General features: G+C 42.8%; 1 protein-coding gene and 1 non-coding gene across 7 annotated transcripts in view; one reads left to right on the top strand and one right to left on the bottom strand.

Moving 5' to 3' along the window:
- Positions 1-24,213, bottom strand: part of UGT8 (UDP glycosyltransferase 8) — a 44,447-nt gene that overhangs the window by 19,994 nt on the left and 240 nt on the right. Inside the window, exons 1-3 of one of the 6 annotated variants that reach the window (XM_066996916.1) lie at positions 16,065-16,170; positions 15,653-15,774; positions 5,296-6,119 (exon numbers count right to left, since the gene is read on the bottom strand). In XM_066996916.1, the coding sequence (XP_066853017.1) occupies positions 5,296-6,117 (822 nt within the window). In that variant the 5' untranslated portion in view covers positions 6,118-6,119; positions 15,653-15,774; positions 16,065-16,170. Of the gene's footprint in view, positions 1-5,295; positions 6,120-9,400; positions 9,473-15,652; positions 15,775-15,815; positions 16,008-16,064; positions 16,188-23,637; positions 24,160-24,213 lie in introns of those variants that run through there. The other 5 variants (XM_013185276.3, XM_013185275.3, XM_048066498.2 and 2 more) reach the window with 5 other exon arrangements.
- LOC106038628 (uncharacterized) overlaps positions 23,990-24,213 on the top strand; it is a 40,726-nt gene continuing 40,502 nt past the window's right edge. Inside the window, exon 1 of the transcript XR_007164274.2 lies at positions 23,990-24,125. This is a non-coding gene — a transcript (uncharacterized protein). The remainder of the gene's footprint in view (positions 24,126-24,213) is intronic.

The following is a 24,213-nucleotide window of genomic DNA, read 5'->3' as shown; positions in this document are numbered from 1 at the left end:
GTTTTACTGGAGATACCGACCTGACTTCTGAAGTCATCATGGCACCCTCTTCCCGCTCTTGCTGTCTAGGTACACGCTGAGTCACATTTCTTCCCAAATCTGAAATGCAACACTACAGCTGGAATAGATGTGGTTCATCAACCCAGCAATACTGCGGCATTTAAGACTGGAGATTATGACAGTGAAAAAAGGCAATTTTTATTTCTGAGGACTGGACCTAAGGAGCTCAGATTATGTACTTCCTTGTGTAGCAAAAGATCAATAGTCAGTGGTGATGAAGCTGTATGTGGAAATATATTTAAGGGACAGAATACACGATTATATGGTACAGTACAGAATTCACACAGTGGCCCACAATCTTAATCATCCTCATAAGACTTTTTGCCTCCCCAGCTGATACATCACGTGCATCTTAAGAGAGCTCTAGAATTGCTTCACATTGTCAGATATTTATTGTCAAAAGTAGCTCCATAAGAACTATTTTCCCAGTCCTTTAAACAAAAAATAAAAAAATGGTACTAGCAATGTGCTAAAATCTAATGCTACAGTTTGCAAGAGCAAGCTGTAAAGAAATTGTCCTTAGTATGAATGAAATAAAAATCTGATCTAAGAAATGTCTCCTTATTCTTCCACCAAACTGCAGAGACAAGTCAACTAACACCAGTCTAAACAGACAACTGTCTGCAAGACTGAAAAAAACTTTTTAATAAAGATATTTCAAAGCCACCAATTTGTTACCTATATCTAGATGAATACAGTAGCAAGATTAGATAAGAGATCTACAGGGAGGAGCAAATAAATCACTCTAATTACTATCTGATGACAACTGTGGCTGAAAGGATAGCTTCTACTTCTGAAATGTGAGCATCCTCCTTTGCAGCGTAAATTTACTCAGGTAGAAGAGAATTAAAAAACAAACTGACGTTTGTTTCTCTTTTCATAGCAATAATAAGTGGCATTCAGTCCAAAAGAAGTGCCTCAAGATCAGCACTGAAGGAAAGCAGGATATTACAAAAGTGGTTAAGAGGCTTTAAAAGCTGTGCTGGTATGAAGAAAGAAAAGCCCAATTTGCATGTCAGACAGTATGCATGATTTTACTTTCGGTGATGTGTTTGACAAATGCTAATACAGATGATCTCACATACAAACTGTGGGATCCAATCTATGTCCCAACACACCCATATAGACAACTGGTTGATCTAAACAAGTCTTTCAAAATAATGTTTACCTTCTTTTCCTGCAGCACAGTTCCCTCCTCATTTTCAGTGCCCTTTGCCCCTCCCTGACTACGCAGTTGGTATTTCCTGACGCTGCTGCTCAGAAGAGCCATCGGGTTTCTACCCTTATTCAAGGACGTATCTTATCAGGCTGATTAATGCCTAACTACCTAACAACCTACTCACAAGATATCAATGCCACAGTAGAGGTTTCCCCATTGTTTCTTAAAACGTGCGTTACTTCAAAACTCCAGTTTCACCCAGCTTAACAGGAGCCCTCTGGAGAAGTGTTACAAGGTGGTGGCGGAGGAGCCTTTTTCTTTCTAGCTGCCATTGCCAGCTAACCAGAAAATACAGGTAACACCATACACATAGTATTTTAAGTCAACGATGACCTTAGAGATTGATATTTAGAGTCTGTCTCCAGCTTTTGGCCTTTTACGGCAAGCCTACCCCTCTAAACAATTCAAAATGCAATATTTTTGCAGTTATCTGTACAAACCCTGGACTCTTTGCCATACATATTTAAGTTTCTATTCATTTATGGGTAACAAGAGCAGCCACGTGAACCGTCTTCTCACCTTCCGCAGAGCACAGCACTCATGCAAGAAGCACTGCTGAAATCCACGCACTTTTACCAGTGAGAACAGCTCTGTAGCCACCACAGAAGATGACCTCTAACTATAGGGAGCATTGTGCCTACCCCGAGCTTTATCTACCTGCAGCAAAGACCAGAAGAACAGAGGAGGAAATGTGTCACTGTTGTAAATTTCAGTCACCTCCTGCCAGAGCACCTCTCTGCTGAGGGCCAGCCTAACCCGCTATACAGGTTAAGCTTCCAGTCTAGCATCCTCTAAAATACATCTAGCTTATGTGCACCAAGAGTACTCCACAAACAGAGCCAGCATGCAGTACACAGGAGCAGCTGGGGGATTTACAAAACCCTTCCACAGCCTTGAGTCAAAAATATTAGCACAGATTAAACAGAGCAAAGCAAGAGGCAGGTCTCCCCCTCTCTGTTACACAAACAGCGGGCTGCCACCACAGCCAGCAGCTGCCCCCGTGCCTCCTCCAGCAGGCCAGGCCTGCGCCAAGCAGCCACCTCCAGCCATGCTGAGGCAGGGCCCGGCCTCTGGGCAGCCCCCAGTCCTCCTGAGGCCAGCAGCCACGGGCTCTGGGCAGGGGCAGCCCTGTCACCCAGTGCTCCTTCCAGCCCAGCCACCACTGCTGAGGTAGCTCCGTGGCCGCCTCACCCTCAGGCACGAGGCCGAAAGCTGCAGAAGCCATTTCGGTGAGGGCTCCAGCCCCAGGACAGGGCAGCAGCCGAAAGCAGTCACGGCACCAGCCATCCACTTTTAATCTGCCAGAGTACAGTGACAGATCTGAATTTTTATGTAGAAAATGAATCCGATTGCCCAATTTACCTACAATATGTGCCACAGGAAGTGGAATTATGCATAGCAGCATAGACGTGGAGAAGTGATAAGAGAAATGCTCTCACTTCCATATTTAATCAAAGCCCACACTTAATATAAGAATGAATTGCCCAGTAGAACTGAAAAGAAGGCAAAAAATGTCTCAGTTCACAAATAATCACAGTTCGCTTTTGTGTTTGTTCTTCTTTCTTTAACCCCACTGCAATAAATATTTGCCAATACATACGCTACCTATAGGTCTACCTCAAGGTCACTGGCAGCCTGATTACACTGAAGACTATACTTACGGTTCCATCTTCTCCCATCACAACATTTCACAGCAACATTCATGGTTCCAGAGCAAATTTAGGAAGCATACGGAAGCAATTTAAGAAGGTTTAAAAACATACATACATGTATATGTTTGTATGTGTGTATAGACATGTGTATAAACATGCATTTTTATACAAACATAGGTATAACCCTATAGTAAAACAGCAAAGTAAAACTGTTCTTTTCATATTCTTCCATCTCATTTTATAGAAGAGAAAGTTTCTGCTTGCTTTGGGGACAGTTAGTTTTTTTACCCTGAAGACCAATCCAAAGAGACCATAAAAGACAATGATGACATAGCACCCAAATTTATCATGCAACAAAACAGACATATTTCTTCTTACAGAAAACGAAAATACCAGTTTGGAAAATGAACAGCTGAAATTCAACCCAGTCAGAAAGGCCGTCCTGGAGAGAGCATGGTTGAACTTTGTTTAGGCAGCACAACACCACCTTTAGTCTGCTATCTCAGGATGTCTGTGTGCTGACTAGTTAGATACCTTCTAAACACATATCTATACATTAAGGAAGAGCTTGTTAAAGAGGCACTGTTTTGTTCACTAATACAAGTAACAGGCTACCTGTTATGGGGACCCATCAAATGAAAACCATGCAAAATATGATGTTCCCTAACCTGAATTTGTTCTCCAAAAAACAACAATAGAAGACAATTGTATCCTCCTCCTGTTGCAATACAAAGAGATATGGGTAGAGACAGTGCCCTAAATGGAGGCCTAGAATTATCCTAAAGCAGCAGGCCTTGCAAAAATGGCTCCAAGTAGGAATCTGCAGCAGCCATCTTACTCCCAAATCCCCATTTGAGAGTTCACCTTTTTTATCACCTTCAAAAAAAAAAATATATATATATATATATATATATAAAAATCACGCCTATCACCATATTGATAAACACTCTTTGGAACCACTCTGATGGCTTGGGTAAGAACAGGAGTACAGTGCTGTTAGTACCTCAGCACTTCTGTTTCCAGCAAATTAGAAAAAAAAAGCCAGAAGACTTAGCTCACCTGCAAGTTAGGCTACCTACAGGAATGCCCTACTCTGTGCCAAAACTACACAAAGTCTGCCCACTTCTGAATTTCTGGGAAGATGCATTGGATCGTAGCATACTATCAGACAAGCTCCTGCATGTTCAGAAAGCTCAGCAAGTGCTCAAACACAATGGAAGCTGAGCAGGGAAAAAAAAAAGATAAGGGAATTGGTACAGTGTTCCAAATCCTGCAGCCTGAAGCAGAACTATCTAATGTTTTCCTAAGCTGGTGAAAAAAGGTACTGCTAAGTCAGAACAGGAAGTGTAAAGAAGAGAAAACAAGCCCTCCAAGACCAATTGTCAGGGGAAAAACAGATGAAAAGTGGGCCTGGAAGTTCTCATACAAAAAGCAAAAGCCGAATTAGTCATTTTCAGAAGCAGATCAGTGAGTGGTGCAGATCTACCTACCTGTTGCCCAGCCAGAAGTGTCTATTATTAATCAACTCCAAATCAAGATCTATTTGTTTATGTACAGATAAATAGTAAGTGCAAGTGACATGATCTTCTGTGAAATTTTGTTCTGCCTGTCACACTCACTATTGTGTTGCTGAACAAAGGCATTCTCAGCTATCAGGTATCAAGACCACATGGTACACTGTATTAATCAAGCTTAATTATTAATCTGTGCAGCCAGGATTTCTGGAATCTATCCATCCACTATTACTATTTCAGTCTGAAGTTCATTACCTGATGGCAAATAAGAGTACTGTAAGATTTTTTTTTTTTATGTGAACATAGCCCTGGTGCCTCCTAAGTCAACTCACATCATCTCCATTTGTTCAACTTTACAGTTTCTTCATGCATCTATACAGCTAGTTTTAAAGACATTTTTACCTATCAAACCAAAGGAAGCAAACTTTCCATAAGAACACTAATACCATGAAATTAAAGATGGTATAACTTATTAATGGGCTTCTTTAAGCATAAGTTTCTTCACCTGTTCATTCTATTTTAACCCACACTTGGTTAGAATTTAGAAGTAATTTTTCAAGTTAGTGTGTACTGCCTTTTCCTCTCCTCTATTATTAAGCACTTAACTCCAAAGAAAAATACCTCCTGCAATCACAAAAGACTAATTTTGATAGCTTGCATCTCAGTTTCTCCCCCCGCCCCAAGCCACTTCCAACTACTTCAGGGGTATATTCCCTCTGAGAAACAACAAAATGAGCTTTAAAACATCAAGATACTGATCCCTTTTAAAATTCATTGCTTAGAACCGCCACTCATCATATGAGGTAAACCAGATACCACAGGAATTACTGTAAAGCTCAGCAAACCTTACTTCTGGCAGCGGGCTGGCCGGTTTGGTTAGAATTCCTCCCACATAAACAACATTTGGTAGCGTGGGTCTTGGAAACTCCAGTGCTACATCAGTACAAAGCATCCACAGGCTGGATCCATGAACCAAGTCATACATGGACCTTTCTGGCATAACCTTGTATTTCTGCATTATCCTTTCATATTTTGGCAAAACCAAAAAGCTGACTCCGAATCTTGAAATAAGATACACAACAGTATTTTTAATCCTCTCGAATAGGTTCATGTGATCTGTGAGTAGCGAGTTAAACTCTGGAACGTAAGAGAGGGGAGCTGGAGCACCCACTTCTGCTGGATACCACAGGCCAGTGGAAAAGACGGCGTACTTAACCCCTAAAAGGTGAGCTATAACAAATCCACACATCTCATTGGGATCTACCAGGAGCAGGTCAAATTTTTCCTGTTTCAGGGTACGCATGAGGTTTTGGTTGCCAACAATCATGTCACAGTTCTTGGAATAGTGGTCCAGGATATCGAACAGTTCCAGGGCCGTCAGTCTCCCAGAGAAGATACTCCTCATCTTGGACTGGAGAAAGTCATCCGAGGTGCTGCTGTTAAAGATCCCTGGGTAGCGCTGAAGTCTATAGTGATTAGATGGAGGAATCTCTCTGCCCTCAGAGAGGAGAAACACTGTCTGGTGACCTTGGTCATGCAAGGCTGAGGCCAGAGTCTTAAAAATATAAAGATGGCTTTCAAACATAATTGGCGGCACAACAACGATTTTGGCAGCCCTTGCTATCCCAACAGTGCTCCACAGGAGGATGAAAGCTGGAGTGTACGGCTTCATAGCTGAAACAAAAAATAGAAGCATTATATCAACAGAAACCAGGTTGGTACATTACCTGGGAATTAGGGGAAAAAAAAGTTATGTAATATAACTCAGTAGATCCATGAAAGCTAATCACATCTCCCTATCTCAAAAATATCTTTGCAACAGTCAAGGGAGAAGAACAGAGCCGCTAGGCTTCAGAATACATTTGGTAGTGCTCTTTTTCCAGCAAGGTCTGCTTTTTTCCCCCCTTCCTCCCTTTCCATCTTGAACAGAGAGTAGATGAGACTTCTTCCAGCACAGACATCTATAGGGCACCTGCACTACATGGCAGGAGAATCGACACAGACAGTGAGGTTGGTACCCTCCACAGAGCTACTGCGCACATTGCTTCTGAATTATATATGCAATCCAACAGCTACAAGATCCTGTAGTCAGCTCAGAAAGCCAGATCCTGCTACGTTTGGGATTGTATTTAAAATCACAACTGCATTACTGTCATCATAATATACTGAGCAAATTCAGTATTCCTGAAAGACACCACACGCAAAGACCCAAAGGCTAGAATTCCTCATTTATTCACACATCAGATCCAAAGGATTTGTCATTTATTATTCCTTTCAGCACAGGATATAACACTTTTACAGATACATTTCAGTCTCACACCCTCAACTGGAACTTCTAATATGACAATTCTTACTTTTTAGTTTGTGTTCACTGTACTGAGACCCACACCCCCCTACCGTTGACATGGTTATGAGCACTTCTGCTGCAAGTGCTTCTGATGGGCGCCCACAGCCTTCAGGCTTCCATTCTGATTTAAGGATGGCATTTTCTGCTGTTTTATTTTCATATAACATAATAAGAATTAAGAAGATAGGTTTTTCCTCTAAAAGGACAGGGAAATTCAGGCAATGTTTTTCTTGGTTAGTATAACACTGATCAGCCACATCCAGAGGGAAAATCGAAATCTGGCAGGGAAATGTTACCAATAAGAACCAACGTGACTACTTTAATCTCTCAAAAATTGCACTCTGTGTATGAGAACAAATGAAATAAAGGGAATTATACCACATACACGAACATCCACATCAGGCTCCACTGAAGCACAAGTGCTGGACTCTCCAGCTGCTATAATCGGCACTTGCACAGATACTCAGGCATGAACTCCAGTCTACACCAAAAACAACAACTTCACTTTAAAGGCAGTTCTTGACAGTAGCAGGCTTCAAGGGAATGGGAAAAAAATTTTCCTTGTGTTTTGGTGAATAAAGCCAGATGAAAACAAAGCGTATGAAAAGCATGGCGAGGGCATGTCAGAATGCCCCTCAGTCACATTAACCCTCTTAGTACAGGGAATCGAGGACAAGCCAACAATCTGCTCTTTTCTCGTGCCAAACCAAATCTATGTGGAAACAGGAGTCTGTTACGGTGTCCTTTAGAAATAAGCAGTACAGAAGCTGATAATGCTACTACTCAGGCCTTGTTATCTCCTTACAGTGTTCTCCTGTAAACCTCCTACAGATTGCTTAGGGTTTTTTTGTTTCGTTTTTGTAATGTTAGGTGGGTTACCAGCTCACCAGAAGAGCACCTGAACTGTATTGCTACGATCTAACATGGGTCTTTCTGAATTATGTCCCATTTTTTTCCTACTTCAGATTCTGCAGCTTGCTTGACTTTGAAGCTTTTATAAGCATGCAGAGTCTAACTTAAAGCTGCAGAATTACAACAAGGTACACAGATTATTTAAATCACATTTCTCGTGTAAGAAGTCTTCTTACCGCACTTGAAATCTGTTCCACGCTTGTCTTCAGAGAGCATTAGCCACCACCTAGGAGATTACTGACCTGCGCTTATGAAAATCCTACCAACTTATTACCACCAGCAGCCGTGTGCCTGTGCACACAGGTACACACAAAAAAAGTTCACACAGGCAAAGAGACTTTTTTTCCTCCTTTTGCTGTGAAAAAGCCCACACCAGGAAGAGCCACAGTAAAATCTTATGGTACCCACGAGCAGGTAGTAAAGAACTGAAGCACGGAAAATTCACTGAGATCCCCCCAACACAACACATCCACATCCACAGGCTGAAGTACCGCTCTGGGAAGAACTTGGAGAAGCTTCGCTGTTTCTAGGCACAAAGCTCAATTTTACCAAGGTAACGCTTCAGGGGAAGAGAGAGGAAATTACTTGCTGCAAATATTACCAGTGGCTTTTAAAATCTTTACCACACTGCATTCTTCTCTGACAGTGGATGAGATCGAGTTGTTTGCTAAGCTGCCTCGATTAGGGTGTCAGAGGTGACCCAAAAACACCTCCTCCCCTGCAAACAGCAGCAATTAAATCAAACGTAACAATAGCCCTATTCATTCTCCAACAAAGTTCAAAAAAGCATTCTTTCTACATGAGAAACAGCTTGCCTCTCCATTTTTTTCTTAAGAACTATTAAAGCTTTGACAAAAAATGAACGATGACACCAACGCTGAGAAAAAACAGAGTCTAGTACTGCATGGCTTCATTACTTCTCGTTGGTTACACTTCCAGCACAAATGCCGGACCTCACAGACCGCTTAAAGCATTAAATTGCCGTTTGGGTCCAGGCCTTGGCTTTCACTGGAGGCTTTCTAAAAAAAACACAGCACCCCACAAGGCTCAGCTGCCCCCATGGGAGCTCCCGATTGAAGGATGTGACTACCCAGGCCCCCACTAATTACCTCACTAATCACCTTGTTTCATTCCCAACTGTGGGGCTGACAGATTTTACACAGCAGCAGGGGGCTGCGTAGGGGAAGGATGAGCCCATCCCGGTGCACAGCTCACTGCGAGCAGACACACCATGCTCAGCTATCGCCATCAATGCTGCTGGAGGAGAGCATGCACTACATAAGCTTGGTTTTAAATAAAAATGTTTTATCAATGAAATACGAAAGAAAGTGATTAGTCGAACTTGGAAAAAAACACTACTGATTACATCTCCTCATGCTATAAGCATTCCCGTGGTATAAGTTACTGCTTCTGTCAACAACGGGGATGTTACAAAACCATAAATGGATTGGGAAACACACAAACAGTTAATGTTTCCGAGATCACTGTAAATCAGAGGTATCAGAAGCCTACGGGCACGCCGTGATCCAACCGGCTGCCAGATGCAAGAGCCCCATGCTGTACTTTGATCTCCTGACCTGACGCGGGTTCCAAGCACAGCACGTCTTCGTGAGCATGCAGGTACAATCCTTAGCCCTAAGGCGTATTTTCCACTGCTTCATCTCTGCACATGCCACCAAAAGCCACCCAGAATTACCTCTGCACTTCCTCAGGATGCTTACGGTATCACACCACCTCTTCCGATCCCCGCTCTCACTGCGCAGCACTGCTTTAAATGAGAACACATCGAATAACTTAATCTTTATGAGCCTCCCATAAAGCACGAGCTAGCTAACATGGAAATCTGTCAATATAATTACAAGCAGTTATGAAACATTAGTTTTTCCTCTCCTGCTGTGTATCGATGATAACAGATGACACTCCTCTCTAGAAGCCTCACAGCACCTTCACTACTCAGCACTGATACAAAATGCTGCTATGGAGTCCCCCTTTTCAACACAATTATCTTCCACAGGGACAGGAACATATATGTACAGGGCCTGCCAAACCACAGAGGTAATAAACACGTGACAGATTAGAGAGATGCCCACTAAGGGACATTTTTTTACTGGAAGCAATGGCATTGACCTTATATTGCACTCAACCAGAGTCTCCACCTGTGGCGGGAGCCCCCACGATAAGGCCTCGTAACTTCATCCCTTGGCCAGCCCCAGGCTGGGAGCTTGCAAGGTCTGCATCGAGCACAAGCAAAGCCAATATGCAACAGCACTCAGTTCACCAACTAACCATGCTCCCAATTCCCATTTTGCAGACACTGAGTGAGGTCTCACTGGCAACAACACACAACTCTGTGCATTCAGCTCCCTGCCATCAGCCAGGAGTTCTCTGGAGACCTGAGGTACTTCCAGTATGACACAGAGAGCTGCTGATGCCCATCTCGATGGGAATTTCCAACCCAGCTCACCTCTGAGAGCCACAAGGCTCATTTCGATGCCAGCCCATCGAAACTGGAGCATGGGGACTCCCCCTGCAACCCATCATCCACAAACTCCCAGAATAAGACATCGGCAAAATATCTAAAAGGGATCAGCATCCAGCACCACTGTGTCCTGCTGCTGGATCCTAAGGATCCTATGAAAAGGAAACGTCAAGTGTCTATATAGTAGGAAGGAAAAAAAAGCCAAAGCCAGAGGATGACATTTCTGCATCATACTTAATAATATAAAAAACATTTTCTACCTCTGTCCTAAATCTTTCTGCCTAGAATTTGCCTGCATAGAGTAAGATTTCCTTCTAGTGGCATATAATAGCCTTTTATAGCAGAAGGCATAAAAATAAGAAGGAACAAAAGCCATTTTTAATTTATTTTTTTTAAATACTTAAGACAATTACCACTGAATTGAAACCATTTACTCCTCTAAGCCAAAAAGCAAGAACAGGTATGGAGAAAAAGGAGATGTAAGGAGCAGCTTTATACAAGTAAATGCAACTGCTGTCTGTAAAGAGTTCAGCTCTTGGAAGAAGTTAAAGAAACACCAAGAAGTTAAACATTAAACCTATCCCAATGGCTTCTCAAAGTTAATGGCTTGCATGTCGTTTTTCAAATGAAAGAGAAAGTGTAAGTTTTAATGTGGGCTGCAGAAAACCAAGCACCTACACAGAGGACTGTTGAAAGGATGTTTCCAGCTGATTAAGAGTTCTAATTCCTGGTTTATTTTTACTTTAACAGAACATGTTACTATTCACCCAGAAAGACAAAGCGGGACTGAGAACAGGAAATGTGACTGTGCAGATAAGGAGTCCGCGTTTTATTCGTGAAGGCCCTATACAGGAAAATTTGGAAACACAGAAAGAAATGGAGTGATGTTTAAAGTTTATATGAATTATACAAAAAAGTCTTAATGCTTAAATTAGTATTTTAAAACTGAACTAATACTGCATTTGTATTTCAATCCTAAAAAATATTTTTAAATCATCCATATTCATAATTTATGCAACAGTCAGTTATAGCACTGAAATACATACCGAAGATAAGATTTACTGCCAACCCTTAACCAATATGCTAACCACCCTGTAATTAAAACCCGGACTTTTTTCCTCTGGTTTCTTCGGCTGGCTGCCTACCTGCCTATTTCTGAATCTCCCAATACCCATTTTCAAGCCAGCAATACTGTTTTCAGTGTGGTTTTGTTTTTGTCTCTCTCTCTCCCCTAGAGCAGTCAGTTCTAGAAGCCAAAGCAGCTCTCAAGTACCATGGCACTCAGCACAGCTGGAACTCAAACTGTGAGAATAGTTACCACTGCTCAAAAAAGCAAGCAGTACTTATACACAGTAGTAAAGCAGTACTTTTTAGTCACTAATAACATAACTCTCCTCACTTCCGAAGAAGCAAATGAAGTTTACAGACTTGGAGTTGCATGACAGGAGTGACTTTTTCAAGTCCTTTCCTTCCTTTCAGCCTTTCTTTAGATTTGCTGCGGTTGGCTGAGTTTACCTGGGCAGTTTGGTCAGAAGACTGGGACCTAGAAAGGTGCCCTTCATACCAAACAACAGCACTGCACTGACCGCAAAGGAGTAATCTTTCCAGCCACTGATCACTCTCATCTTACCCGAAGGCTTCCAATTTCTCATTACAATTTAACAGATACCAGTATGCATTAAAAAAAGCAGGCTTACCAACTAGATTTTCACCTCTGCAAGCCCAAGTGCAAATGCTGATTAGCACTGAAATGACTAGCTGCAAGTGGGAAGCTAATGAGGTGTGTCACAGAAGTATAATTACCAAAAAGGGGGAAATTTGAGATTTACGTGCATTTCAGCAAACAGCACTCACTGCAAACTGCTAACAGAGTCCTGGTAACATACAGATTCATCACCTGAGCCTTGCTCACAGTATTGTCCTCTCTCTCTACTATCAATTAGTTATATCAAACTCAGTATTTCAGAAAGGAGAATAAAAACCTTACTTTTAGAGCTGTCAACTCATGAATGACCTGATCTGACTCAAATAAAAGGCAGGAAAACAGAAAACTTTTCTGGACAAAGAAATGAGGTGTATTTATCAGTGAATAAACTGAAATAGAAGTTGCAAATCTGATGCAGTTTCCACATCAGGATACACCAGGGCACTGCAGAGCAGGGTGCTTTCCGTCACCGAGTCAGATTTGACACCAGCTAACCCACCGGCTCTCATCTCCACCTGGGGGCAAGAAACCAGAACCATAAGCAGGACAGCGTCACCTCAGCAGTCGGTCCCACCTTACAGTGCCCATCACAGGTATCAACACACACAACGTGGTTTTTAGATAGTGTGCCTTCTAGCTGTAGAAAAAACGCGTTGTGGAAAGCACGGTGCGTTAAAGGCTGCCCCAGGCTGTGGCTGAAAGCCCACAGGTTACTCAGAGCACCAGAAGCTCCCCATAAAGCACTAGCAGCTCCTGACTGTTGGTTACTAGCGCTCTTCATAAAACTGAAGCATTAAAGAGGAGAAAGAAAGAAAGCACAGGTTATCTTGGGCAGTGGAGCGTAAGCCAGGCCAAAAAGCAAGTTGTTACCTGAAGCGTTACCCACGTTACCCAATTTATTGGAGCGCCGGTGCTGTGCTGCCTGTTCAAAATCCCATCAACATCCACCTATTTTATGTGCAAATCTGTTTGCTTTCACTGTTATTAAACACAGTTTCCCAGATAAAACATGGTATCCAGCCTTCATAGGCTTGTAAACATTTCAGTTAAACAAATAGAGAGCCAAGCCCTACAGAGCTAGTTGCATGACCAAAGGCCCTGTAAGCAAAGCATTTTATCAAGCCCAAGATAGCAAGGAATGACTAACAAAAACCATTTACACTTAAGTGTAAAGCTGAAAGAGGAAGAAGATATTCCAAAACAAATAAATGGTTCTCTAACACTACTTATAGGACGATTCAGTAATAAAATATATGCAACCAAAGCAAGCCTCAGCTCCATCAACCACAAGCAAATAGTTGGTATTAACAACAAAAATACAAAATATACATACACACACAAGCATGAATGCAGTGCATTACTTATACCGGGGAACAAATAAAATAAATGAACAAATTAAAAGTGAACAAATAAAAGAACAGGTCTTCCTTTCTATTTGTGATGTCCTCCAATACATTGCTTAAAAAAAAAAAAATCTAATTTCAAGTTTCCCTCAAAACATTATCTTTAATGCTTAATACCAGCCCACTTCAGTATTTCTTGTCAAACACTGGTATACAGAAATGCCACAGTTTGAAGAAATTCACTGACCAAATCATGTGTAATAGCTTATTCAGAAGAGGATCAAATCATCACAGACACACAAAGTTTTTAATTAAAGTGGCACAGCAGATAAGGGTAAGACAAGACCCTGTTCTTCCATCTGAAAGTCCAAGTTGACTCCTAAACCTTTAAAGCTGGCAATTGCAAAACACACTCAACCTATAATCCCACTTACTGTACTGTACGTATTCTGTAGGTAATAGGAAGTATTATGCCATAATCCTTTAGGAGCATTAAAGGAAATCAGGCCCTTAAACTGACTTCAGGCAGCACACTGTAGTTTAAGATTAGGAAGTAACTGCTATTAAACACCCCATGTGCTCTCAGAGATGAAAGCATCAGAAACTTGTGTACGTACAGAGCCTTGGAACAGCAAAATACATTGTCTAGGAAGAGATTCTGATAACAAGGATTGCAGAACCTTCGGATTTATATTCTTCAGTTTTTCCTATCATAGATCTTGCAACAAATTACTGAGGTAGTGCACGCTCTGATTGTTATTTTGTGTTGTGATGTTTTAGAGAAGTACTGAGCTTTGGCTTGTAACTACAGGCTCCTGTTTCAACCAAACGAATAAATTAAGATGTTATTGGAAATTATTAGAAAGAAATGGTGTGCACCCAAACAGGGACAGGCCTTTGCATTTACTTTGTGCAGTTTATTCAACTACTGCATTCTTTTACCCAGTGACTGAAGCATTTCCATGGCTACAAGAGTGCCACATCTACAGCTGAGAGGAAGATTTACAGACATGATGACATTGCTGTAAGCATCCATCACAGACCCACTGTGTCACTTATGCAAACAGCAAAGCAGTTATGAAGGAGTCCACAAGCTATGCAATTTATGAAGCCCTTTTCAGTAAGGGTTCGTTATTTGTGTAACAGGTTTTATTAAACGCAGGGTTTTACCTAAGCTTTTTGAGAGCTGTGCAAAAAAAAAGATTTAAATAAAAATGTCACTCAAAAGGTGACATTCAAAAATATAGGTTTTAGAGTTAGCAGGCAAAACACTGAATAGACATGCTAGTAGGTAGATTTTATTAAAAAGACTACATGGGAATAGAACTCGTACATAAGACAATGCCTTATTAAGATGAACACAGAGCAACAGTGACTGAGGTCTAACGTTCCTGCTAGCACCTCACCACTGGCTTTCTGAAATAACTGCTGTAATTAGAAACTTCGTGGCCATGAAAAGTAATCCTAAACATCTGAAAAGACTGATTATCTCTAAAAAGATAATCTTTATTACTCTATGAATATATTAGAAATTCCTACAAGACTGGTAAATTATTAACAGTAATATATTCCATCTTTTAAACAAAGTCACTTATAAACCACAGCAAGACCCACACACCTCAGCGTGATAATGCTGCAATATTGACAGCATTGGTCACGATGAGATTTACCTCGGGATAAATGATTCACAGAACAGTTGTGGTTGGAAGGGCCAGAGGCACCCTCCCAAATAACTGCATGAAAACAAGCTCCATAAAGATTTTGCACCCTCTGAAATACTCACGTTCCTAGAGCTAGCCGACAAGCTAGTTAAAAACAATTCACAACAACTGAAAAATAGATTTTAATAACTCCAATGAGAGCAAAGAGAGCAAGAGCAGCAAGTGGCCTTTTGTTCTGCAGTGTGCCGAGCCATTTACACAGGGGACCTGAAGCCCACCGAGGGGCCGTGGCTGAAAGGGGATGTGCAGAGGTATCAGTAGGGCAGCTCGCTGTTTTGAGCCCGGACTGGAGGAAAGCCCAGCACGTGTGGCGTGGCAGCAGAGCTGACGTGCTGCCCTGGGCCTCAGGACAAGAAGGAAGCACAGCACAGAAACCTGAGGAAGCAGCAGGCTGCTCCGACACCCCTGCGCCTTCATCCGCAGACAGCTCGGGTTCCGCTGCAGTAACGCCCCGTATTATGCAGGTCTTTCCTGTGCTGTCTGGGGTTACTTCACCCCCAGCTCCTGTGCTGCCTACACACAGCACAAGTCACCTACTTTAAAGTGCAACACCTATATTCCTTGTGAATGAATCTGTCCCTAAAAAGCGAGTGCTCTCCCAATGGCACGGTCCTGGTGTAGCTTATCGCAACACACGCAGCACTGTGCCACCAGGAACTGCAGCTGTAAGTCAGGGAGGAAAACAAAGAAATCCTTTTACCTGCGGAGAGAGAAGAGAAAAGGATGCCTCCACCAATGGGCCAAGCATTTCACTAGGAGGGAGGAAAAGTCACCCAAAAATCCTTCCCTTTCTCACTGGCACAAGCTGAAATACTGGTTTCACTAAGCATCAAAAAAGAAAGAGGAGGGTGAATAAAACCTACCTAATTTTAAACACTTATCAGTGCCAAGATTCTTCTTTGGTAAAATGACTCTTTAAAGAATAGGGTGGAAGAAACCGCAGTGCACAGCACTGTTGCAAACTTGATGTGACAAAGCCTCTGTAGGCTATCACAGGATTATCTAGGTTGGAAGAGACCACAGGCAAGCATGAAGTCTGCCTCAAACAAACCTGACGATCTGAATCAATATATTCCTTCTAAACAAACGTTTTATGGGGATTTTATTCCAACCTTGATAATCCTTTGGAGGAGCAGGGGGATGCTTCATCTTTCACTACAGCTAGCTTCAGCTTGGTACAAGCTCTCCCTCTCCCTGGTCACGCCATCACATGACACCTAGAAGCACTGAGTAACTCTTTGTTCTGTTTGTGACTTCATCCTATAGCAAATAATTACATTTTAATAAGCCACACAAACAGAATCACAAGGGAAACCATGGCGCATTTGTTACCGCAGTGGGAAATAAAACTTTATTCAAAGTTAAAATACTTTATTAAAAATGTTTTCCTCTTATTCAGCTCAATTAACTGCATTGCTCGAGATCATATGCAGCAACAACTTGTACTCCAACGAGATCCAGCTTGGACAGTCTGTTTAGCACTAGGTTGCTCTGAAACGTTTGCATCGACAGGCAGGTTTTTGTTACTGCTTTATTTTCTGCTTTCAGATATGTGCGTGTTTTGTGGTGTCTGCTTTGAACCAACTCCTAGTATGAGTCGGTAGTTAAAATAAAGAGAAAAGTTATGCACACAACTGCTTTTCTCCTACTGAATACAATGCTCACAGCCCCTGATCTTATAAGCCTATCAGAATGACAGAAGACAAAAATCATCTTAGGAACCTTCTTAAGAGGTACAGACTGCACTCCAGCAAGAGTTAAGAAAAGACTCAAGCTTATGCAGCTACTGCATAAGCAATTTTAAATACACAGAAGCTTCCTGCCAGTTTCTAGTATCAGTAGTGGACTAAAATTGTATTATAACTTCAGAAAGGAAACGGTCTGAAGATAAGGTCTGGGGTTTTTTTCCCCCTCTTAAAAAATAAGATTGAGACGATCTAAGAATTTATTTGTTAATTTACAAATATTAAAGAAAAACGGAACTTGGATCCAACTCAGAGTCAAGATAAAGATGACTTGCAGCTCTAAGAACGAGATTCACAGAGGTCAATCTGGGTGTAAAACCAAAACAAATCAAGAAACCATCCAGATGCACACCAAGTGCTGTACAAGTGCTCATGCACCTACCCTTACCCAGTAAAATTCCACCTTCAGGAAGATGTGATCATCTTAACCCACTTCTGGAAAGCAACTAGGACTTTTTGAACGCTACCACTGTGTAATAAGGAATAGTTGTTGGTGGTTTATAACAAATATGCTCTGTTAACTACAGCCCTACTGTTGAAGTAACTTGATAGTCTACAGTAAGTTAAAAATTATGGTAATAATGCAAGATTGACCATTCCATAAAAAAGTGAGATTACAATAATTTGGAGTCTTCTAATCTTCTTGAGTGCTTTCATGAAAATAAAGCAAACTAAGAAGCTAAGCAATTACCAAAGTATCACAAGGGAGAGTAATTAATGATATATCACTACAATGGTTAAAGATTGTAACTTAAAGCTGCCATATTTCTAAGGTAGACATAGCATACAGGAGAGTAGGATCCCTTTTACAAGATCCTCAAGCTTCAAATGAAAATTCTCATAGTCAAATGCGGGTGAGTTTCCATGCAAGCCCTCAAGATTTATACTAATAGCTCATTTACAGACTTCTAGACCCCACAAGCAATGGATGCCCCAAACACTAGGCTGGCCTATCCAGTCATGTTACTAAAATCACCTCAAATTTTCCATCCCCAGCTCTCTAAAATGAAGAATTTCTGTAAACAAAACTTCCCACGAGTATTATATGCTCAATTTCATGCGAGAGACTTCTGTGCCCAAGTAACACCATATATAAAGGCACAGCTCTGAAGGTTCAGTTTCTTTGACCTCGCTGAAATATTCCAGGGACAGGCAATAACAATCTTTCAATGACCAGCAAGGTTTAATCAAGGGTCTAATTCTAGAACAAATCTTTCTTTGTATTTATATGGTGTACACATTTTATTTGGACCGCTGTGACCTCCAATTTCCCTCAGCTGTAACAGGCTTAGTGGAAGGGAGCCCTAGAAGGAAACAGAAGAGATTCATATCTCATTTTACAGCAAGGTACGGAATAGCAGCAAGATTTGTGCGGCCTGTAGCTCACTTCAGAGTATCAGTGCAGCACACTCAGTGCATGAAGAACTCTTATACCACATGAGTATTTGCAGCCAGCGCTACCCGTGGCCCACAAGCAATAAACAGAATTTCAGCTGATGCCCTAAGACCACCAGGAATACACACAGATGTGACTCGGCAACCATGCAGCAACCTGAGAGGTACAATGGTTTAAAAAAAATAAATAATGCTGTGATCAGAGCACGCACTTGTTTCTATCTTACCAATCCACTTTGTCAGATGTTCCCATTTAGCTTCCTAGCCAAACTCCTTAGCTTTCTGTTTGCTCTTACTGGGGGGAACAGCAGCCACAAACTGCAGCTTAACAAGTCCCAGTATGACACTGGAAAAGGTTACCAGAGAGCATGTGGGATTTCCATCCTTGGATCTGTTCAGGACTTGGATAAAAAACAGCCACAGCTGACCCAATCTTATGCTGCCAACAATCCTGCATTGAGTGGAAATTTGTCTAAGAGCCTCCAGAGATGCTTCTAGCCAACAGTTCTGTAATTCTGTGCACCTGCTGACTCGGCAGGCACCACAGTTGGTCGAGCCTTTCCTTCCCCCAAGGGAAATTCCTGCAAGTGCATCCCAATCTGCAGCGCATGCTCTATCCTGAGTACTGCCGACGCCAAACTTCACCCGCGAGATCTTCACCAGCAGCAACCAAGAATGCACTTCAAGGTACTGCCGCTAAGGTCCAAGTTTAAGTCTCAGCACACCCATGCTATACAAAAGTCGTTTTCAGCACTTGCTTACATTATGATAAGTTGGCAAACTGGCTTCCCAAGCAAATGTACAGAATAAACATTCAACTACTTGCATATGGCATCTACATTCTCTAACGACTATCCCATAAAAAAGTTCTGAATCTTGTTAGTCTGAAACAGAACAAACTACTTCTGCAGTGCAGTAACAGCGAGTAAGATGGGAAAACAGAGTTAAGTACTCATTTGAAGGAATATTTCACTATATAGTTTCCAATCATATGAAACATTAATGTATTTGGCACATCTCCTATGTTTGCCTTGTTTTTCCTTGCATCTTCTTCCCGTGTTTCATCTTATACAACAGTATTTAATTAACTGTGATGGGGGTAGGAGGTAATTTTTTTTTTCCCATGAAACAAAAGATTCAAATGAATATATCTGCAGTCTCAGCGAGTTCAAAGAAAGGTGTGCGTTTCTCCTATCAGCTACAAGTGCGTTCAGAAGAGTACATTCCCTCTCCAGGTGCTGCAAGTTGCAGACAGCACATCCAGCCACACTGCTGAGTTGTCAGGTGCTGTGGGCTTTGCAGCTCCACTGCCCATTCCTCCTCAAAAGCAAGCTGTCCACCTCCTCGCTGCTAAATTCTTGTAGTGTTCAGAGCACTACTCTGGCCAAAATCCCTGTTCCTAATCCACATTTCATTCAGACAAATATGCTTCTTTCACAGCATTAGCTAGGAAGTATCTGACTTTCCTCTGAACTTGAAATCTCTCATTTTAAACATTAAATCGGGGGGTAACACAGAAGTACTGAAAACAAAGTTAAGTACAAGGAAGTAGTAGCGCAACTCCTGGCCATGCTTTTGTTGAAAATCATTACAACCCTTTTTCAAACACCCAGACTTTATGAATCAGTGTACTTGGCATTAAATTACAAAACCTTATTCATGTGACTTAATGTGAAAGTCAAATGACTTCCAGGTTGGGGAAAAAAACACCAAATTCAGCAGATGTGAAGGCACTGATTAAAATGCAGCTACAACCTAGTCCTTGAACCAGGGATTTAACGTTTGAAGGTCGCTACAGCTATGCAGTCAATTCCCATGTGTAACAGAAGTATGAAATGTCAACTTCCAAAAGACTGCTCTCAATGTATAGGTGAAAACAATTTTTCTAATTGTTTTAAATTGTCTTAAATTAAGGAACTCTACCTTTTACATCCACATTGCTACCTCCCCTTAAAGAGAGGGCTTTACCCCACCAAGAAAATTTCATCAGTTTTTGTTCTTTTACAAAGCACATTGTTTCAACAGGGCTCATTTCCAACTCAGTTGAGAACCTGAAGCTGGCTATTAAATTCCTGACTTCCCAGTAAATTCTCCCTTCAGTTGTTGAGCAGGAGGGAAAACACTCTAAAATCACTCACTTCTCATGAAGCTGAACCATCCATTCACAGAAGGAAAGCACAGCACAGAGCACAGAGGAAAGCTGTACTTGTTTCACTATAGGAATAAAGTTACATGCATGACAACTGTGCTACTTACGAGAAATTGTAGTAAGGAGTCAGGTTATGCAAATCTGACCCACAATATCTAGAAAACTGTCTTTCAACTCCTCTTTAACCCCTAAATCATAACTGTTACATTTACAGTTTGTTTGTTTGTTTTTTAACGTAAGTTTTGGGGTATTTTTTCCCCATTTAGGATTACTTCCCATAGAGAGAACTTTTTTGAACTGAGCTAGTAGCTATGCCTGTTGTAAAAAGTCTTAAATACTATTTCCAAGAGCCCAATATTCAAGCAAGGATGTTGCGTGTGTCCTTTAACCCCAGACACAGTCAATTATGTGCATTCCAACAGCTAAACAAGTATATTATTTCATAAAAACATAGGTAAGAATGCCAACATATTCAGGGGTTGAGAACACATAGCATCGTATGTTAAAACATATAAAAATTTTAAGAGCTTCCAAAGGGACTCACTACTTCTCCACTACACTGGATCCAAGTAAAGAACTGCAATAACAACCTTCCATGTAATTAGAAAAAAGAAAGTACATGATTTAGGAGCGAGAATTCTATTAAATGATGCTACTGTATTTTACTTCCTGGAAAACTGGCAGAAGAGCCTTCTAAAATGCCTATTCATAAACAACACTGTGATCTGTATCAGAATGTCAGTTTTAAGCCCAAGATACTTTCAAAAAAAAAAAAAAACCACCTATGCTAAAAATTCTTAAAAGAATAAAAACTCCAAGCAAGAGAGAGTGAATGATTTCAAATGCTTATGTATCAGCATTTGTCAGCCATTTCTAGTCTCTTCTTAAATATCACTAATACTGAAACTGCAATAAAAGCATTTCTGTTAAGTTAGGAGCTGCAGAGAACAGATATTTACTTTAGTAACCATCTCTTCAATATGACCTTACAACAAATGTCTCAATAGCATTTAAAGCTGTACTGCGATTTTTCTAGTAAATAAGTGATAAGGGACTCGTTCAAGATAAAAATAAACTGATGCGAGTTCTTGGTACTAGTCTAAAGCAAGACGCCTGACAAAAACAGTGATGTGGAAAGATGCGCCTCAAGGAGCCCAAAGTGGAAAACACAAAGGAAGTTAGATGTGGGCAATAAAATACTCAGCTGTTCAAGTCAGAAGTAACTCAGTTCATGCTCAGGAAGGTCAATTAGAAAATAATAAAGTCAGAAAATGATTTTATTACAGTTATTAGTATTATTGCAGAAGGCACTTGAAGTGGTAGGAGCGTTCCAGCAGAGCACGTCCTCTGCACAAGCCCCAACAGGCCTGTGTCATAAAAGGCCATACACAAACTGATGCACAGTGCCATCGTTTTGGGGATATAAGGCTTGCCACAGTGCCGTCTTACTCAATGTCTGCATGTGTGGTAACGCACCACAGGGAGAAGACACAAATTTGATTGTTTTTCTAGTCCTGGGAATAAAAATGTATTTCTAGAAATCAATCAAGTCAATCTGCATCAAAGGACATTTCGCAGAAAATTCTCTTAGTTTTTCTTTACAAACTAATTTATGTGGTTACAATTCCATAGCACCGCCAGCATTCATTTACTAGCTCAAACACAACTCATCCAGGTGAATCCATTAAGACACCATTCCAAATGGTCGACCAGGCTTAGAGCATCACCTCTCAAGTCTTTTAGATACGATAAATATGGCACCAAAGTCTCACAGACTACGTTCCAATTTCTCTAAACAGGAACTAATTTACTTAAGTGCATTACAGGGGACCAACCCGGAGTTACAGCAGCATCCTTCCTGACCTTAGACCAAGCCCAAATCCAGTGGCGACTCCACTGAACTGCAACAGCAGCGCGCGGCCACACTCCGGGCCGAGCTGCCACCAGCACGCAGAGCTGACCCACTGCCCTGTGTGGCACAGGTGAGCTCAGCCCCCACACACAACCAGGAGGCCAGGACGTCTCCGAGGGTCTCTTCCACCTGCAGGTCTCTCGGCCCACATCGTATTTCAGAACAACCCAACTGAGCTCAGTGTGCTTTAAGAACATAAAAACTAAGGGGTATTAATGGAGTACCATAATGTGATTCGACATGTTACAGTGGACTCAGACTCACCTTACAGTCCCTATACTTAACAGACATATGACACAGTGAAATGGATTTCTTGTTTCAAGCATATGACTTCTCTTGCACGAAGGTCAAGAACAAAATGCAAGCAATGCATGCTCATTCCCCAGTATTTCACAGATAACTCTTTCAACAAAGACAGCTCACAATGGCATGAAAGCTATTTGGAAGAATTTAGGACCCTAGCACAAACTTGTTAGGAGTTCTGGAAAAAAAAACACATCACTGCAGTACCCAGTCTGGATCAATGACTGGAGCAAGGGAACAACAACAAGGAAATGTGAAGTAAAGGTTAATTGCATACAGTGTTGTGTCAGTGCTATAAAACTAGCTCAGCTAAAATATGTTAAGTGACCTTGGGTGATAATTGCTTGGAAAACCAGGCAGGCAGTTTCCAATAGGAAGCATAACTCAGGCCATTTTTAGAATAAACATATAGAAACAACCGATATTATGTGAATTACTTTGAAAACTGAGTGTCCTAGTCACGGCATGAAGAGCAAAAATACTACTTTCAAGGTGTTTGCTTTGGGGGAAAGACCTTTAAGATTATCTTCTACTAAACTTAGCCACTGCCGCTCTTCCTAGGCAATCCCAAAGAGCACACAAAACAGGTTTGTTTCATGATTTCCTATTGTTCGACAGCCGTACTACAATGAATGCGTAAACAAGCCATAAAAGATACCATTTAATACCTGTCCAAACACCATGACTTTTATTGATGTACTCCCTTCACCGCTTAACTCCTTTCCTCGTAAGCCCCACAGAGGTGACAGGGCAGGACACCACCCGGCACCCACCGGGAGCAGGGCAGCCCAGGCCCCTCGTGGTGAGGTCTCCCGACCCCAAACACTTGCGGTGCCCCCCCCCATTTAGCCCCCAAAACTTCTCCCGGGCGTCTCCCCGGGCTGAGGAAGCCGGCGACCCCTCCTCGCCGCCTTTGGGGCGCTCGCCAGGCGCCTCCGGGTTGCTGGGGCTGCCCCCTCCTCTCCTCACAGCGCCAGCTCGGGCTCACCTCAGGGACGAGGGGGAGCACGAGCCCCTCCTCACCCCAAAACGACGCCCCTCGGCACCCCACCAAGGGCATGGCGCTCCCCGCTCCCCCTCCCCGGGGGCCGCCGTATGGCCGCTGCTCCCTTCCCCCGCGGCTCCTCTCCATCCCACTCCCTGCCCACCCGGCACCCCAGGGTGCTGCCCGGCTCCCTCACCGCTCTCTCCTCGGGGCCGTTTCTCCTCGTCGCTGCCTCCGTTAACGCCGCTGCCCCCCGCTCGGGGCTCCGCTCGCCGCCCTTCAGCCCAGGCCCTGCTCCCTGCGGAGCCCCTCCGCTGCGGCTCCGCTGCACCTGCGGCGGGGCCGGGAGGAGGAGAGGGCACCCCCGCTCCGTCCTCCCTCAACTTCTCATCCCTTCCCTCCGCCTCGCCGCCCCGGCTCTGCCCTCGACCCTCCCGGAGCCAGCAGCGGCCCCTGGGCCAGACGAGCGGAGGCTCCCCCCTGGCCGGCACCGGCGAGCCGCTGTCCGGGTCCCCGGGCGCCCTGCCGCCCCATGCACTGCCCCAGCGCCCCGGACGGTGGGCAGGGGCTCCCGGCGGGGCAGGTGCCCTGGGCACGCCTCTGGCGGGTGGGACCGGGGCTGAGCTCCACCAATCGGCCCCGCTGCGGCGGGAGGAGGAGGAGGAGGAGGAAGGAGCGGCCCAGGTAACTCCCCACAGCCTTTGGGGGCTCCTCGCCGCCTCACGGGGCCACCAGGTCCTGCCGCAACGCCTGGCTCCCTTCGCGGTGGTAG

The sequence above is a fragment of the Anser cygnoides genome, chromosome 4 (genome assembly GCF_040182565.1).
Source record: "Anser cygnoides isolate HZ-2024a breed goose chromosome 4, Taihu_goose_T2T_genome, whole genome shotgun sequence".
NCBI lineage: Eukaryota > Metazoa > Chordata > Aves > Anseriformes > Anatidae > Anser > Anser cygnoides.
The sequence above is the reverse complement of the archived record's forward strand: the minus strand, read 5'-3'. Positions and strand labels throughout refer to the sequence as shown.